General features: G+C 36.8%; 1 protein-coding gene across 1 annotated transcript; it reads right to left on the reverse strand.

The window, feature by feature from the left end:
* Window positions 1–10,661: 10,661 nt before the first annotated feature.
* On the reverse strand, window positions 10,662–18,616 carry LOC135697813 (dynein assembly factor with WD repeat domains 1-like). The gene is made up of 6 exons (XM_065217625.1): window positions 18,499–18,616; window positions 18,368–18,440; window positions 18,094–18,297; window positions 11,724–11,846; window positions 11,345–11,662; window positions 10,662–11,279 (listed from the first exon to the last, which is right to left on the reverse strand). Exons 1-6 carry the CDS (start codon window positions 18,536–18,538, stop codon window positions 10,784–10,786), a joined length of 1,254 nt encoding a protein of 417 aa, XP_065073697.1. The 5' UTR covers window positions 18,539–18,616; the 3' UTR covers window positions 10,662–10,783.
* Window positions 18,617–18,818: the final 202 nt, after the last annotated feature.

Below are 18,818 nucleotides of genomic sequence, written 5' to 3' on the forward strand. Positions count from 1 at the left end.
TCTGCGTTAAAGGTTGTTTAAAATCATCGATGGTTTCTTAAACAGTACCTACTTTTCTATGTTTTCTATGAAAAAAGAGAGATTCTTTTTAACAAACTTTAACAGAACTTGTTTGGAATTTGGGCCAGAACGGTACTGAATTTGGAATTTATTGGACTAGGAGATGAGAGTAATGTAATATGTGGTGTAATATGGTGATGACATTGTTGTTGATTTCATGCATTTGATGTGTGTTATGTTTACTTATTGATTGTTTAATTGTTGATAGCCCACGGTGTTTATTCTTGGCTAAGATTTATTTTTCGTTATCAGACAATAGTCAACGCATGGCAGGGATTGCCTGATTCCTTTAGCACAGTACACAAAAAGACTCCTTCATTGGATACTTTTGTGAACCAGACCAGACAGAGCAGGCCATAATTTTGAGATGCCATACCAGAAGAGCGCATAATGGTGTATTCACATCTGAGTGCTTTTATCTACCGTACCAATATCACTTAGGTCTGAACACAGCTTAAAAGAGCACATATAAAGCCCACGTTTAGTTGGTCGTAGAGCACATTCGGATTTGAACAGTTCCAATACCGATGTAAACAGAATAATGCTAGGAATGATAGTCATCTGATGTGGCAGATTATTGCATTTCACTCAAACTTGTAAAACTTTGTAATTTTGAATGTTTTTGCAATCAGTGTTTCTTCCTCTCTCTTCGCATTAAATATGTTTTTCGGTATTATGAAATCATTACATGTTATAATGCTACTTTGTACATGTAAGTTACAAGAAAAGGTTGTGAAGTGAGGGGCACGCAATAACCTTTAATTCGGACGCAGGCAAGAGCTGTAATTATGTTAATTCCAATAATTACACACTTAAAAAAAAAAATCATATAAATTTAGGTGCTCTGAGACTGACATATACGAGCGTCATTTTTGACATAAAATTGAGTCGTAATAGATGTAAAACCATAGAGGTAACTCTAAGACCACTGGGTCCCGAAGAAAATCATTATTATTTTTGGCTCACTCAGTACCAGAACAACGGTCCCAAGCAGTCCCAAGCTATTTCACTCACCCCTGCATGTTCTGCATGAATCCACACACCCCTGATGTTATCTGTCAAACTTTCATAGCGAATCAAAACAAACATAGTGTAGTAATAGAATTTCAACTAGAATAGGGTACGTTAATCGTTTGCTTGGGACCAATAGGCTACTAAAGTGGTGAGCCAATTTAAAATCGTTAGTTTCGTTTTGATTGTTGGTAAAACTCAGCTCAATCAAACGTACTTTTCGTCGAGTACCGTACTTTTCAGTCTCGGAGCACTTAATTTTACATGACATGTTTATTTACGTCTCATCCTTTATGTCAAAGATGGATTCCGTCACGTGTTAAATTAGGTATTTCTAAGTGTGTACACACAGAGTTTAAAATATCACCGATTTCTTGGTTTTCGGTAATCTTCTCAATAGTATTTGCTTTAACAGAAAACTCAGTAAATCTCAAAATCCCTGAACTGTCAAAAATTACTGTTTTAGTCAGTAAAATAATTGTTGTCATTTTCAGTATTTTATTTGTTTAATTATTTTTACAGAGTTTTTCAATACTTTTATTTCAGTATTTTGATAAAAAAATATTAATGAATTAAAATATATATAATAATTCGAATGTTTGGCGTTTTTTATTTGGGGATTCAGGATAACATGTTTAGAGGCGTAGTGATGCTGTTGAAACTTAAACTAGACGTGAGGTAGTCCAGCTTGAGCGGTCAGAGCTTCCTCTTAAAGCCCACGCACATGGTAGTTTTTGTGATTTCCAGTTGGAAAACTGTAAAACAAAAACCAAACAGGGAAACCGTGATTAAGTGTGCACAGCTTTAACTACTTTAATCACACCCTGTTACTTTTCAAGTCGAATCAACATTCGTAATTTCGTAATTAAAGCTCGGTAACTACATTTTCCGTACCATTAATTACATTTTGAGTATTTTAATTTCGTTATTTACGGTAAAATAATTATTATTACTTTCATTTCAACTTCAAGATTCATAAATTACATTAAGCAGTGCTGAGATTTGTCATTGTAATTATACATACTTTCGCGGAATATTGACAAAATTTATTTTCACATATTCAATGACAGGCTTGATCTTCAAAAAAAACCTTCGTCAAAATCTCATTCATTATTTCGTGAATAGTGTAATTTCGTGCATTCTGTGTTACATATTTGTTATCCAAGCAGTTCAGGAGGTAGATGCTTGTTCACTTTTACCTAAGAGAAGAGGAGACAATACGGGGGCGAAAACGAACCACTTTTCTGTCAAACGCGACCCAGCTCGTGATTGGCCGATTTGAAGTGCGTAAGATAGAGATAGAGATAGATATAAATAGAGATAGAGATAGAGATAAAAGAGTAAGAAGCCAGTAGTCTCCTCTTCCTCTTAGACTTTTACGGCTCCATGTAATTGTGTTGTTCAAGTCATTGAATTTCGTTACAAATTTAGTTAATGAATAAATTTACACATGTTCGTCGCTGACAGCATTGTCATTGACAATTGACATGGTTTGCCTTGACGATGACTGTTAGCTCAAATGACTGACCAAATCAGATTTGTCAAAATCGCCGTGTATAGAGACGGTGTATAATGAGTCACGCCAAGAGAAAAACAGTTGAACTCGCATCACGGTTTTCGAAAGACTTCCAGCGAGAAAAAATAATAGCGGCTGTAGTAATCATTATATCAGTGATTTTGTCAAATTATCTTAACAAAAAATAGTAGAAATTATCATTACTGATCATTACCAAACGTATCCCATGACAATTGAATGCTCACGGCGTGTTTATTATCATTTCTTCGATTATATTTTATATTTTATTGCAATACTTTTCGTGGACCTTTCATAGCATCGAAATGTTTGTTTACTTTGCACGATAGGTAGCTGGTTTGGCAGTTCGATAGGTAGACTTGGCTTCACTCTTGGCTACACCGACTCTAGCCGTGTATTGTCAAGATTTTGCAGCACTGACATTAAGTACTATTGCGTGTACTTTAATTCCTGTCGCATCGCCCAACAAATATTGAATGTTTAATAAGAGCTTATCAAGGCAAAAATAAGCTTCTTCAGCTAAAAATGGTTTATTCAGCTGTTAATCAACTCAAATTGTTTGTTGGCCGGTCCTGGGTATTGCGTGTCCCTCGTGCCTGTCTTCACGTACACGGTAACCGCAAAAACCCCAATAATGACTATAAAACGCTCAATATTTACTACGAAGTAAGCATTTCGAGGGAAACTGGGACGACCCATTAAATGAGTAAACAATTTACCCATTTATGAAAAAAGGGTTTCCACAGTTAAATTGCATCACTTTCAAAAAGCTGTAACATTTTGCCGTTTGGGTTAATTTTAATGAAACTTTGGGTGAGTATTGTTTACACTGCGTTAGTTTCATTTTGAAATTTCTAGTAGTGTGCGAGAAAATTTTGCACACTCACCTCTACAACCCACATCTTTCGCACCGAGACATCGGAAAGATGTTGGGAATCAAACAATCTACTGTTTTTCGTGTCATAAAACGTTTAACTGTCGATCTAAAGCTAACGAGTGGAACTAAAAGTGTTCAGTACTGCGTTGAAGATCACAATCGAGTGGTTGCTGCCTTCAAGCGCAAACCCAACTATTACTAATGGGATGTCGTGAAAAAACTGCACCTGACAAAAAGTTTCGTGCAGAAAGCCAAGAAACGAGCAGGACTACGTTCATTCAAGGTTCAGAAAGCATCAAACCGCAATGAACGACAGAATAGAACAGCTAGAACGCGGGCACGTAAGTTACACACAAATGTTGACAAAACCACACTGCTGTATCACGGACGATAAAACATACGTAAAAGCGGACTTCAATAAAATTTCGGGAAACCAGTATGTGACTTCCAAAGACAACTTCGATGTTTCAAAGTTCCTCAAGAAACATCAAGTGTCGAAGTTCCCCAAGAAATTAATGATTTGGCAGCCGATTTGTTCGGGCGGAAAATGGAGCAAACTTTTCGTAACAACTACAACCGTAAATGGCCAAGTCTACATGAATGATTACCTGAAGAAATGAATGCTTCCGATTCTCAAATCACACAACGTTCCTACAACTTTTTGACTGAATCAAGCCTCTTGTCACTACTTCAAGGCCGTTCTGGAGTGGTACAAGACAAATGGAGTCAATTGGGGACACACCGGAGTTGCGGCCGATCAAAAGATAATGGGCTAGCATGAAGCATGAACTCCGTAAGCATCATAAGGTTGTTACTACGGAGCAGGAATTGTTGAAATCATGGTTGAAAGCTAAAAAAATGTCGATTCAACCGTTATACAAAACCTTCTGGGTGGAATTAAGAAGAAAGTTCGATAATTTGGATTTGGTGAAGAAATAGAGTGAAATAAAGATACGTAAACCAATCTTATTTATAGTATTACATTCTCTGAAAATTTCATGACAATCGGTTGAGAGACTTATTTTTGGCGAGTACTTCTAAGTGATGCAATTTAACTGTGAACACCCTTTATTTGTTACGAGATTTGTTACTCATAAATCAATACTTAATGTACTACTCATTTTTGTAGTTGTAATTACTCATAAATGGGTAAAATTTTGCTCATTTAATGGGTAGTTCCAGTTACCCTCGAAAATGCTTACTTTGTAGTCATTGGGTATTCTGGGGTTACCGTGTAGGGTGAATCTTTGCATCAGGGATGCCAGGTATTTAGAAAAAAAAATCTTTAGAGATGATGGTGATGGTCCCGGCACTTTCCCCCTACAGTTTGAGCTAGATGATGCCGGCGCCGGTGGTGTAGTGGTAAGCGTGACTGCTTTTTCACTCCAATAGGTCTGGGTTTAATCCCAGCCGAGGTCGGTGGGATTTTTCTGAGGTATAAAAATCTCTGGTCACGTCTTCCTTCGGAAGGGAAGTAAAACCGTTGGTCCCGGCCCATGTGTGTTGAGTAGGTGCGATATCCTACGCAGGTGTGGAAGCTGCCTTCGTGCATGGCAATCGATGTCCGTCGGTGATTGGCACTAGATTGCGGAACAGAGACCGACGTCAATAAACGGAATGAAGAAGAAGAAGAAGAAGAGCTAGAGGATTTATCTACAAGATAACTTATTTTAAAACATTGTACAAAAAAGGAACAAATTTCATCTACAGATATAAATTCCTGATTTTTTTTTAATTGCTTCACAGCAACATAAGTGGAAAAATCCGTTGATTTTAATCATAAAAGTTCGTGGGTTTTCCCAGTGAATAAAATAATAATGAAGAGAATAAGTCGGAAAATAACACCAGTGAAGTTTAGTTCAAACTAATTTATTCCATACAAAAGGTTAACTTAATTTTTTAAACTGAGCTTAGTGAATATTGGTATACGGTCCGTGGTCTGCCGTACGGCGCAGATTGGTCATGTTATTGGAACATGACCGTTGGACGGCTGCCGTACTTCCGGGTCATCTAGCGGCATTGGGATCTCACAGTTTGGATTTGCTCGTCAGTGTACTCTGGGTATCTGGTTTTCTTTCTACACACTATTCCCTCCTTCCTTAGAGCCTTGTAGATGTGTGACTTCGAACAACGGAACTTTCTGGCCGCTTTCCGTTGACTTACCGAATCCTTGTTGTTGGAAAACCGTGTCAAAAAACAACGTAAAAAAATACTTCAGTGTATTGTTCTATCGGCAGGAGGATCATCTTCTCTATATAGCTGAACCCGCAGAAAAATCATTAGGAGGAAATCACGCCTGGTTTGGAAGGTTCAGACGATCGGGACAACAAAAATGCCCGTCTCGCAGACAACATTGGATGCCTGATCACCAGGAATATAATGGGCTGCCACTAACTGTCACACCGTCGGGTAGTGCTTATTCCTGCCACCAGGCGCGCATGAGTCAAAGTTGGATTTCTTAATAAAGTGTGTAATAATTTTCTGGAGAGTGTAAGGATTCATTCACCTAAGGTGAAATTTCTCTGCGAACGGTTTTGTTCTGTTAGAAAAGTATTGGAATCATTCTCATTTTTCGGTGGACACCCGTTATCACAGCATCCAGTATAATTATTTTTTTTAACAGGCAAGCAATATTCAGCCTAATCCGCACACAGCTTATACGGCCCCGACGAGGCCATTGCAACCATTTAGTCCGCCAAGGCACAAGTCCAGCCGAGATCGATAAAGTGATGCACAAGTCCAACAGTTATCATACAAACAATTTGTGAGATAGTCCTACCATCCGGGTTACCATTCGTTTATGGTATTTGTTAAAGAGCCTACATTTAAAAAGAGGCTGATTAGGCTGAATATTGCTTGCCTGTTGAAAAAATTAATTATACTGGATGCTGTGATAACGGGTGTCCACTGAAAAATGAGAATGATTCCAATACTTTTCTAACAGAACAAAAACGTTCGCAGAGAAATTTCACCTAATAAACAAATACTTGTTTATTAGGGATGTATTCACGGTGTTAGTTTTTGATTCAGTGTATACTAATAAAATTCGACACATTTTTATTGGCGAATTTCCATGTGAAATTCCTCATGATTTTCATGTGTCTACACATAAACAGAATCCACTCAGAAGTACACATGAAATTTATGAGTCAAATGAATAGCATGTGTGGTTACACATGCATTTTATGTGTACACATAAGAACTATGTGTCCAACACATATATATATATATATATAATTTGTTTATCACAAACTGCAAAAATTCATATGTTGGACATATAAAAATTAGCACTGAATTTTTATTAGTGTAGATGAATTGCGTTTGTTTTGAAAATCTTCGCTGTCACGTACGAGTGAAATGAACAAATGAGTTCATTACCTGAACAGGGAAAAATAACTTACGAATAGCAAATTTTATCATAAGAGGTAAAATACCAAAGAATAATACCAAAAAATTGAATACAAAATACTTGCAAAATCACAAAAAAAAAAAATATTTAGATACCAAAACAACATGCACGGAAAAAAAATTAGAATTAGAATGGTTGAATATAATTTTACACGATCTAAAATTAAAAGTTGTTTGATACATCACGCTATGTGCATCATAGTAACAGAAATTTACACAACTTTTTCAAACTGTGTGTGTGGTATCGTTTTGGTATTGCATTAGCTTAATTTGGTATTATAATGAAATTGTGGGTACATTTTTTGGTATTAGTCTTTGGTATTTTACCTCTTATGTCAGGCTAATCCATAGCCATTTATGGTATCGAGACATTAGAAAATTCAAGTAAGATATTTTTCAGAACAATTACTTTTGATTGTTTATTTTTTTTCAGTGTTGGAATTTAAATTTTTTACAATATTTGCTAACAAACTCGGATTATGCCTGCTTGTCTTCAGTTTATAGAGCGTCCCACACTTACTAGATCTTGATCCACTTGGCCTAACCCCTAGCTCGCTGCACTCCTCTGCATCTTGTACCGGCCGAATTAGATGCAAACACTATTTTCGCGGGATTATTGTCCGGAATTCTTACAACGTTCTCGCCCATTGTACCCTTCCAGCTTTAGCAAACTTTTAATATACTGGGTTCACCATAGACTTAGTCAACGATTTATTCACCGTATATCCAAACTTTATGCTTCACTTTTCAGCCTGGTGTACTGCTCAGCAACCGCCTGGAACGTCAGAGAAGCAATTGAACTGGCTGGATTTACTGAAGATCGTACCCGGCATGCTAAAGCTTGCACGTTTCATAACACCTTCTACCGGAAGCAGGAAAGAGCATCACCTTAGCGAAGTTCTTTGTGTGTTTCAAACAAGTTCGATAACGCACCCGATATCTCCAAACAGCACAGTACACCATCCATCGTAGCCTCAATCAATCAAGTTTCCCGGGAAAATCGTTCTCTTCCATAATCTTCAACAGCTCTTCACGGTCAACAGTATTGTCACAAGTGGCCTTGAAAACGATAAATAAGTGGTGTGTAGACACTTTTAGAGGATCTTCCGCAACGTAAAGATTTGGTCTGTTGTCCATCGAACCGTTTTGACGACTTCCCACGGATCTGCTTGCTAGCGGCGATACACGGCGAAAGTTGATCTCGGAATGCACTTTGTAGGCTACGCTCGATAGTTCTCACATTCTAACTTGTCACCCCGGAGGCGAACCAGCCTCAGGCTGAAAGCCTCCCTAATAAAGAAAACTTAACTTTACTTGTCACCCCTTTTGTATATTGGACATTTAAGTCAATACAAAGTTGATAAAAGATGGCAGATCACATTAGATCTTCCCCGTGTAATGGGAGTTTTTATCAATGAAAGTTTTATAAATTGCAGGATACGGTTGTGAATACACTCAAGCAGAATGGTAACTGAAAATTGTTTACGTATCTCATACCGTACAAAATTGAAATGCTTTTAAAGTGCAACTAACTTTTCTTAAAATTTTGAAATAGTACAGTTTAGACTGATAAGTGTCTTTCAGTTTCAACTAGCGAACCCTGCAAAATGACATCAGAAGCGGTTTTGTATGTTGAGATTTAAATCTAGCGTAAAGAATCATAAGGGACTGACTTTGATGAACGACTCTCGCCATCGATGTTGTTGTTAGGTGAACAAATTTTCTTATTTTTTTTATAAATCAGTTCTGTGAAAGGTTGTATTGACTAGCAAAAGCAACACCAAACGCAGGGAGTTGTTCCATCTAATTTTATAACAAAAGAGAAAATCGATGAAGAATCAGTTTGGTCTTTATGATTTTAGAACGCAAGAAATTATTTAAGATGATGTTCATTTCTGTTCCTCCGTATAATTGATCATCAGGCATTACGCTCAGAGTACAACTCTGGATCAACAATAGAAAAGGGTCCATCAGCATTTGTAAACAAACCGTTCCAAAGCCCATTCCTCACAAATCGAAGGCCGCTCACACAAACCAACACCATCATCGGGTAGGTAGAAGTTTCCCCTATCCGATGATGGTGTTGGTTTGTGTGGGTGGCCTTCGCTTTGTGAGTAAAGGGCTTTGGAACGGTTTGTTTACAAATGCTGATGGGCCCTTTTCTATTGTTGATCCAGAACTATGCATCTCCAAAGATTAAGGGGCTTAAACATCTACAATATTTCATTGAATTCTTAATGTGCATTTGTGAACATGTTTTACTTAAATCACGAGTTTAACTATTCAATTTTGGAGATTAAACTTTAATTTAGAAAAAAAAAATAAAGATAGTAATGTTACATTTGCGAATAATAGGAATTAAGGAATACAGATTACACTGGAGTCGCTTTTTACGCGGTTTTTTTTTACACGGTTTTTTTTTACGCGGTTTTTTTTTACGCGGATTTCGGAATTTACGCGGTTTTTTTTACGCGGATTCCGGAATTTACGCGGTTTTTTTTACGCGGATTTTGGTTTTTTTTTACGCGGATTTCAGAATTTACGCGGTATATCGCTTTTTACGCGTTTTTTCTTACACGGTCTTTTTTTACTCGGTTTTTTTTTACGCGGATTTCGGAATTTACGCGGTTTTTTTTTACGCGGTTTTTTTTTACGCGGGACGTATCACCCGCGTAAAAAGCGACTCCAGTGTATTTGTTCACATTTTGCTGCCAACTAAAGACGAAACTACTAAATATACAACTAATTCATGTGTAAAGAATCATAATGTCCTACCTGTTTTCTTCAATCAAATAGGGTAAATGACGACTTCGGCAATATCTTACCTTTTATCGTCAGTGGGGTTAATGAAGTCCTCGAGCACTTATTTTTTGGACAGAATGTTTCAGCGGCCCAGAACTGAGCACTCTAGAACTGACCCCCTGACTACAATAGGTAAAGGTATAGACGAAGTCATCATTTACCCTAGACGATTATCTTCTTTCGATTACTACTGTGACCTGAACGGCATTTTCGCAATGGTTTTTCTTTCATTGACGAAAGCAGTATAGGTCATATGATTCTATACACTAGAATTTTTCTAAAAGTTCTGATTGTATCGCCTAACCAGTGTGTAAAATTTCCAGCTCTGAAGTCTTACGCTACTATGAGGAACACTTACATCAGGCTGGAAGGACGTATTCCTAGTTCCGTGCAGAATGTTTATAATTTTCTAAGCAAAAATTTTGTCCAATGTTCGGCCTGTCTGGGTGTATATATGGCATTATACTTCTTAGGTTTCTCTTTCTGCATTGTTTGTTTTTTTAGTACAGGTGACAGGAAGGGAACATGAAAAGGAAAATTAAGAAACAGAAAAATAATACTTGTACTATTTCGGTCGTCTCAAAACGGGTGTATGAAGCAATGATTTTTTAATGAGTTGCAGTGAACGATGAAATCAAAGTGTTTTATTGATATGAGTCAATCTACAAAAGTGCTTACACATGCTTTCTAAAATCATTAAAATTGAATGAATTAACTTTAAACTATGCACTATGCATTTCTTGTATTAGTAAGTATAACCTGGTCAAAAATTATCTACAACGATTCATGAATAAAATATAATGATGAATTATCTGAGAATTTTTGTTTGTTACAGAGACTATATTAAATTATTAACCCTGTCAGTTTCTATACGGTGGTGTATTTGGCTATTGATATGGCAATGATGATAGAGCTACTGGGAACGATTGATGATAAAAATGAGCTATATACATTTATATGCAAACTAATGTCCTTTGATGAATGACATTCATTCTGCCATCCTCTTGGCGTTATAGTTTCAGATGCTTGAAGTTAGAGATAACGTTCATACAGTTACATACTTTAAAGGCTTGCCCCGAGAACCAGTCGTATCATCTCCATATCTTACAAGTGTTGTCCTTCGATGCGGTAATGATGGCATCTCCACAGTAATTGAACGAACAAGAAAATACCTCTCCGTCGTGTCCTGCCAATGTTTGAGTGCATATACCCGTTACAGAGTTCCAGATCCGGGCTGTCTTATCAGCAGATGCTGTGAGAAGCAATCCTCCCGGAGGGCTGAACGCTACCTTAGATACTTCATCGGTATGACCTGCCATTATGGTAACCAACTCAAAATTACCGGTGACATCCCATATTTTTGCAGTGCAATCAGCGCTTCCCGTTGCTAGTCGAGATCCGGTACAGTTGAACGCTACATCCAGAACTTCATCCTTATGGCTTGCCACTGCTTGGCAACATTCTAGATTACGAACGTCCCAAAGTCTGGCTGTTTTATCCAGCGAACTGGTGGCTATATTAGTGCATTGGAAATTCCAAATGGCATTACTCAACTCTGCTTCATGACCTTTGACGACTATGACATGTCTGGAATCAATTATAATATTTTAATACATGTAGGAAATATTAGTATTTGCCTTAGGACAACCCACTCTTTCATTCTCAAATCCCAGATAATGGCAGTTTCATCGAAAGACGCCGTTAGTAGTAGATTTCCATCCTTATTGAATCGCGCCGAAATAACTTCCGCCCGGTGGTCACTCAGCAGCTGTATTTCTTGACCTGTTTCCGAATGGAATACACGAGCCGTTTTATCCATGCTACATGTTACGACCTGTTCTCCTTGATTAGGGTTGAACTCGGCAGCCACGATTTCAGCCGTGTGTCCCCATAAGGTGTTCAAACAGTTACCCGAGGTGGGATTCCAAATTTTGGCCGTTTTATCGAATGATCCAGTGAGAATGCGATCGCTAGGGCAAAATAATAACGTTAGTTTTCTAATAAACTCCGGTTACCTTTTCCAAAAACTACCATTTGGGATAATTATATGCTACAGAAAATACTACATTCTCATGCCCTTTGAGAACGTTTTCTTCATCTCCGCTGTCCACATTCCATATCCGGCAGGTTCGGTCATATGATCCAGTAATGCATCTAGAAAAAAAGTAGGTTAAAAATTTACTTTGGCTTGATCGCCAATTTTTGGCCTATCGAGCGGAAAACATCAAATGTATCTATAATTTTGGCGTTAACGAGTCAATTATACGATATGTTCAAAAGGTACAACACAAAATCTTTATCGAACGCCACACGTATCAATATATTGATGGGAAGGCGAATTATTGACAATAATATTGATGGTGTGAGTACAGAAATATTGTCAATATCGATGTAATGGTGTCAATATAGAATGTATTGATAGTATTAATATTGTCAATAAAAGCAATCGCGTAGGGTTCACTTTTAAGAGCACAAAGTATGAAATCAAAAACAAAAGAAACACTCCCAGTGAATTCATTTTTCCATTCCATTTTTACCTTCATCCGTATGACGAAGTTAATCCAATGACATCCTGAGCAAAGTAAAATAACAACCTGATATCATCCTGAGAACAAGTTTTGTTATTCCAGATATCAATTTGTTTTCAGTTGTTATCATATAACTAATTTAGTTATCAACCTTGACTAATTTTGTTATCAGTTGTTATCATGAAAGAAAATGAAATGATGCAAGATTAGTTGAAAACTTCCAATATTATCCACATGGTAAGAAATAAAAACATTGCCACTCATATTTCATTTAATTTGAAATTTGTTGAAAAAATTCGCATGGATTACAGGATTTGTTATCAAGATGTTTTCAATGTTAACAAAACAGTTATTTTTGTCATATCCAAGGAGTATTCTTTTGTTATAATATTTGTTATGTTGGCTGTTTATTCAACCACAATGATAACATGTTCGGTTATCAAATCTTGATAACCAGGTATCAGTACTTGTTATCAATCTAGTATAATCCTTTACTCGAGATTACTATGTGTTTGCATGAAATGTAAACCCGTAGGTCTAGTTTGGAATCAAGAACCTGTAAATTTTACTATCTGAGAGTCTTCATGAAGAGTGAATATTCACCGATCATTAAATTGCTGATTGTGACTCTCTAAAAGCAAAATTAATAGATTTTATGTGCCAAACACGTATATTACAACCTCTTCTTGTAAATTAAAAGTACAAAAGATCATTATAAGATCAAATCTTCTCAGACAAAATGTACACACTATTTCAAAACTACCCAAATTTGGGTAGAATCCACCCAGATCGGTCAAAACTGAACCTACCCAAAAATGGGTAAACTGTGTTGGGAGTGACAAGTTGACTAATGAACAACATCGACATGAAGTCGATAAATGTTGTTCATTTGTCATCTTGTCACTCCCAACACAGTTTACCCATTTTTGGGTAGGTTCAGTTTTGACCGATCTGGGTGGATTCTACTCAAATTTGGGTAGTTTCGAAATAGCGTGTACAATGACAAAACGTAGAGTGACAATAGGTCGAAGGTACAAAAGGTCGAAGGTATAAAATGTCGAAGGGTCCACTGAAGTGACTAATTGTCTAATGGTGACAAATGGTCAAATGATTCTCGAAATGATCTAATGAGGGGCAAAAAATCGAATGGTCATAAAATTGAATGGACAAAAGCTCAAATAATTACACTGAAGCAAAACCGTGGGGGGTGTCACATCTAAATCTCAATTCTAGATGCTCGAAAAATTTCACACTAGCAAATAAATCTACGAAAAATATTTTTTCATTTCTCGCATATTTTTGTAGGAAATCTTCAGAATCGTCATCAATTTTCTTGCTATCTACTCAGCGTGCGTGCAGCTAACCAACAAAACAAAATCTTTCCTACATCATAGATATAGTCAACCCCTCTAGCAAAACTTTACGTAATCGCCATTGGCGGAAATCCTTTACATTTCATTGGATTTCCAATGAAGATATCGCTTTAAAAATCAGATGAAAGTTATGTGTCAATGATTTTCATATGACCATCATTTAATACACACATTTCAGAGAACAGTAGCCACATGAAAAAAGATACGTTTTACATAAATTTATAATAGCGCAATTTTATATGGAAATCAATGGTTTTTACGTGTCATTTTCGTTCGGTGTAGGCGATAGATGAAAAAATAATTGTATGACAAAAGGTGAAAGTCGAATGACAAAAGGTCGAATGATAAAGGTCGAATGCCCCCCCTTCTCATCATTCGACCTTTTGTTGAGGTTTGATAATGAGAAGGAGGATAAAAGGCCAAATGGACAAAAGATCAAATGGACAAATGGTCGAATGGTCCAAAGAGTGACAAAAAGTCGAATGGCACAATGAGGGAAACAGATTGATTGATTGATTTATCTTTATTTAGGAGGCTTTCAGCCTGAGGCTGGTTCGCCTCCACTGGGAAACAGATATCTAAAGAAAATGGAAGAACATTATATTTCTTACAAACAAGCACAGCTCTTTCGACCAATAATGTTTTTATGGTTTATGACACTGGGTATTAAGATCCCATTATTATTATATTTCCTTCATAATATCTCACCTCGTTCTTTCTTATAATCTCTGGTTAAATCCTTCGGAACAGAAACACTTTATTGAATTTTATTCAATCGGTTTACAAGTTTTTTGCATATTGTATAGATTTTTATTGCTAGCTCCATGCGTAGTTTCATTGACAATGAATTGCATTATCAGTATTTTTCCTTCATTTCATCACTGCTCGTTCTGCATGTAATTAAAAAATATCGATTGTGATTATTAGTTATATAATATTCAACGTAACGGTCTCCCAAGTCTGTAAAGTATTCTTTCCACTATTTGCCATCTAGCCAAGTGGGCTTCACAATAAAATATGTATCACAATTCGACCTTTTTCCCTCCTTGAATCATCCGGCGATTTTTTCATTCAACCCATTGTCACCCTTCTCATCATTCGGCCTTTTCTCCATTCGACCTTTTGTCCCCATTCTCCATTCGAGCTTTTGCCACTCTTTGAATCATGCGACCTTTTGTCCTTAGACCTTCTGTCATTCGATCTTTTATCATTCGACGTTTTGTCTATTCGACCTTTCAATGTTGTCCTTCTTTGAATCGTTCTACCTTTTGTCCCCTTTCTCATTATTTGACCTTAGGTCCATTCGACCTTCTTTCTCCCTTCTCATCATTCGACCTTTTGTCCATTCAACCTTTTGTCCCCCTTCTCATCATTCGACCTTTTGTCCATTCGATCTTTTATCCGTTCGATCTTTTATCCGTTCGACCTTTTGTCATTCAACGTTTTGCCATTCGACTTGTACCTTTTGTCATATAAACTGAGGCAAAAGAACGTAAGAATTCCATAAGAACATCTTAAGAATTTTAGAAACAAGATTTGCCTTTTAAAAATTATGCTGATAAAAAATAATAAAACTGACCAGACAAGAACCGAACCATGGACGTTGAGATTACGGATCCTGTTATTGGACCACTCGTCTGTTAACACTTGGGAAATATGAATAGCTAATGACGTAGAAGAGCTACCTTATGTTAGACGAAAATCTTTCATGAAATTCATATGTGTCGTTCATAAGTCGAGCCTTATGAAATCGTACTCAGTACTGCTCAGAGAAGTCGAGAAATTTTTCAAACCGATTTTTTTTAGACTGAACTGGGTTTTTACCGCCTCCAGAATGGTCTTGCTTTATACTTGTATCTTCTATATCTTCTATAGCTCAGTCGGTAAACCCATATGATTACTATTCAATTTGAATAGGAAATCAAGCAGAGATGGGACAGTTATGCTTTTATGGGCAGATAGGTTTGTGTAAAACATAGGTTTATAGGTTTATAGTCACTCAAATGAGCAACTATGCCAAAGGTGGGAACTTTCTATGTGGTCAGGACCAATGACGCAAAACAATATTTTGCTAACTAGCGGCATCTTATTTGAACGACACTTTGTGCATATAACGGGGCTCATTTTTAAATGAACTTCAAGTATTTAACCCTACAACCAACCGGGATGTAAGATTTGCTTACAATAATGAAGGATTCATCATCGCAGAATGTTAGTGGAGACCGCATGAACGGAGGATGAGATATACCGAGCTGCGGTTCAATACTAGAAAATGGAGACTTACAAATATGAGTGCAATGAGTTACGTCGAAAAAAATAGAAAAAAAGTTTGCCGGCTGGACTCGAACCACGAAGGTTGCAATTATCAGAATTGTGCTTTCCCCACTGTTCTCTCCTGCTTCAGAACATTGATAGGCTAATAGCAAATAAGAAGCGCTCATAGAACGATAACTCGATTTCGTATGCTTTTTTCTGCTAAACGGTAATTGGAGTGAATCGTGGGAAGTGTGTGCGTCGTCCTACAATGTTATAAATAAAAAGCATGACAAATGCTTGCTTGTATACTCGAAAGCGTAGACAGACAACGAAATAAAAAAGTTAAAAATCATTGCATCGTCTGCAACATATATCATTCGCTGTGGTGTTCGGTATGGAGGATAATGGGAAATGCAACTAACATTCAATGTAATATTTTTTTATTTGTGTGTATATGCAATCAATAGTAAAAAATATAGAATTTTTTGATGCAGGTTATCAGCTTATACTCTATTCCAAATTTAAGGGCATTACTTTCTTTAAACAAACAAATTTATAAAAATCGAATAAGAGGTGTTTTGAGAAAACCAACGTTTTATAGTTGAAGATGCTAATTTCGAATAACAGACTGAAGTGATAATTTTTATACGATAGATGAGGAGGAGATGAAAGTATAGAATTCATAGTTCCGTTTAGAGTACGGCAGTGTGAAAATTGCATATAGAGAGTAGACAGCGAGCTAGGACAACTTTTAAGGAAGGTACAAATCGGTTTTTTTCATCTCTCTTTACCAAACTCCCCCTTTGGAGAGGGATGGTGAGGGGTTTCCCCCCCGCCACCACTGGCAACGTTTTATGTTTTTACTATGAATTTACTGAGTTTTTTTTCCATCAGGGTACTTTCGTCTTAAAGATAATTTAATTACCTACAACTTTTTCTTAAGTGTCATTCATATCAGATCATCCATTTTCATGTTATGATTTTTTGAAAAATTATAATCCTATTCAGAATACGCCATTTTCAAAAGCTACTCTTGAAAAAAATATTTAGATGAAAAATTCAACCATTGGTAGCAGTGAACATGTGAGCAATGATTCATTCAAATCGGATGGGTTGGAGACAAAACTGAAATTTTTTTTAGCGTTTTGAAAATTTCCCTAACACAGATTTCAAAGTTGAATTCCATCCGGTCTCACCAAACGTGGTGAGTGGTGGTGTTCTCCAGTACACAACGATAGGCTGCCTGTAAGCAGCAGCCCACACGCACCGCTATTGATCGGAATCAGAAGCTCTTCGTGAGTTGCTGTGGGCCATCTATATCAAGCGTGTCATACTAATGAGTATAAACAGAGAGAACCCTGTTCAAATTCTTATTCCTATTCAAAACACAAGCTCCTGCTGCAGCTAACAAATAAGATTTATTATGTAAGACCACGTAGTCCTACGTCACCATTGCGTACAACCCCATAGGGCTGTCCCTTGTAGTTTTAATAGAGAATTCTTACGTTAAATCCAATTCAATTTTCAGTTAACTCATTTTAAAATAGATAGTTTAGTGCTATTAATCTACCTATAAAAAAAAATTAAAATAGTGTTTTTACTGAAGGTGCACACAAAGTGTGGCTATACGGTGCGGAAATGTTGCGTTTTGATAGGGATGTTAATAACATTACACTTATCTATTTTGCGATGGGTAATCTGAAGATTCAACATTAACATATTATAATTAAAAGTAACGAAAAAGCCCTAAAAGAGCGATCCAGGTATTTCCATACATGTTTTGGGCTTAAATGAGCTTGATCATTAGTTTTTGAACGTGATTTAAGCGAAAAATACGAAGACAATAACGTAGAACGTTTCGAAACTAGCCTCATGTGAAAGGGGTGCACCTAATTTCCGTTTTGTGGGTGATGTATGTATAAAAGTGCCTAGCGTAGTATACTACAATCGCGTGTTTGGATCTAGACCAACAACTTTACGCGTCACGCTATCTAAACACCAAACTTCAATTGACGACGATTTTGACACGATAACAATTTCAAGCTCACTAGCCAACAATCGGATGCCCTTACTTCAAGCTTACGATTTGTACTCATTGCTAATTCCATATTTCAATGCCAATGCTTATGAAATGTTAACACTTGGCGAATTGATGTAGCCGAACAATAAAATGAAATCATAAATTGCGGTAATATCGGCCGTTGGTATTTGCTGCGGAACTGTGTAATCGATATCGATACTCACTTTTTCCCGGATTTATCGAAGGCCACGTTTGTCAGTGGAAGAATGTGCGTTTGAAGCGTTTTGAAGAGATAGAATTTGGTTTTGACAGGTTCCTTTAGTTTTTTCTGTAGCTTTTCCAGGATTTCCGTTACTTGTGGGAATATTTCTTGCGTTATCATTGGCTCAGTCAAGGCGATCTTCTTCGTTAGAGCCGATAGATCACAGCTATTTTATGGATTTAATTTGGTTTTAAATAAATCAATTTTTAAACGTTGGAATATACCACACAACTTACCTGGGTGTCAGATCGAATAGATCGATCATTTTCGTCTCATCGACATTTCGTTTTCGATAATTAAGAGCAATACCTGCCATTGGAGGAAAACTGTTATCAGCTCGACTATTTAGCTTTTATAATTCTCTCACCTGGTGGATAATACCGTAAATATATTTTTACCAGTTTCATTGCGTTGGTATTAATTCGACTAACTTTAAATACCTATATCAGTGGAATTTAAGAAATTTGGCAAGATTTTTGCACAGCGACTGCACTCGTTGAAGGCTTTTTGGCAAATGTGAAGAAATTTTCCTTTGACTGTTAGATCGATAGCAATGGTAATGAATTTCGATGGACTGAACCTGAAACATGTGAGTCTGTTATCATGGATATGGTTGCCGTGGAAGTCTGCATTGTTAGTTGTTTGTTTATGTTGAATGAAAGGGCGCACCACCTGTTGGAATTAGCT

This window comes from Ochlerotatus camptorhynchus, unplaced genomic scaffold (assembly GCF_037179485.1).
Source record: "Ochlerotatus camptorhynchus isolate MF236.1 unplaced genomic scaffold, CSIRO-AGI_Acam_v1.1 ptg000078l, whole genome shotgun sequence".
NCBI classification, from domain to species: Eukaryota; Metazoa; Arthropoda; class Insecta; order Diptera; family Culicidae; genus Ochlerotatus; species Ochlerotatus camptorhynchus.

What these genes read in the sequence shown, in the direction of transcription:
- LOC135697813 (XM_065217625.1), bottom strand. Translation starts at nt 18,538, where the DNA reads ATGAAACTGGTAAAAATATATTTACGGTATTATCCACCAG. An exon ending in CTATTCGATCTGACACCCAG is followed by an intron (nt 18,298 to 18,367) that starts GTAAGTTGTGTG and finishes TCCATAAAATAG; the next exon opens with CTGTGATCTATCGGCTCTAA. An exon ending in TTCGATAAATCCGGGAAAAA is followed by an intron (nt 11,847 to 18,093) that starts GTGAGTATCGAT and finishes CTTTTTTTCTAG; the next exon opens with ATGCATTACTGGATCATATG.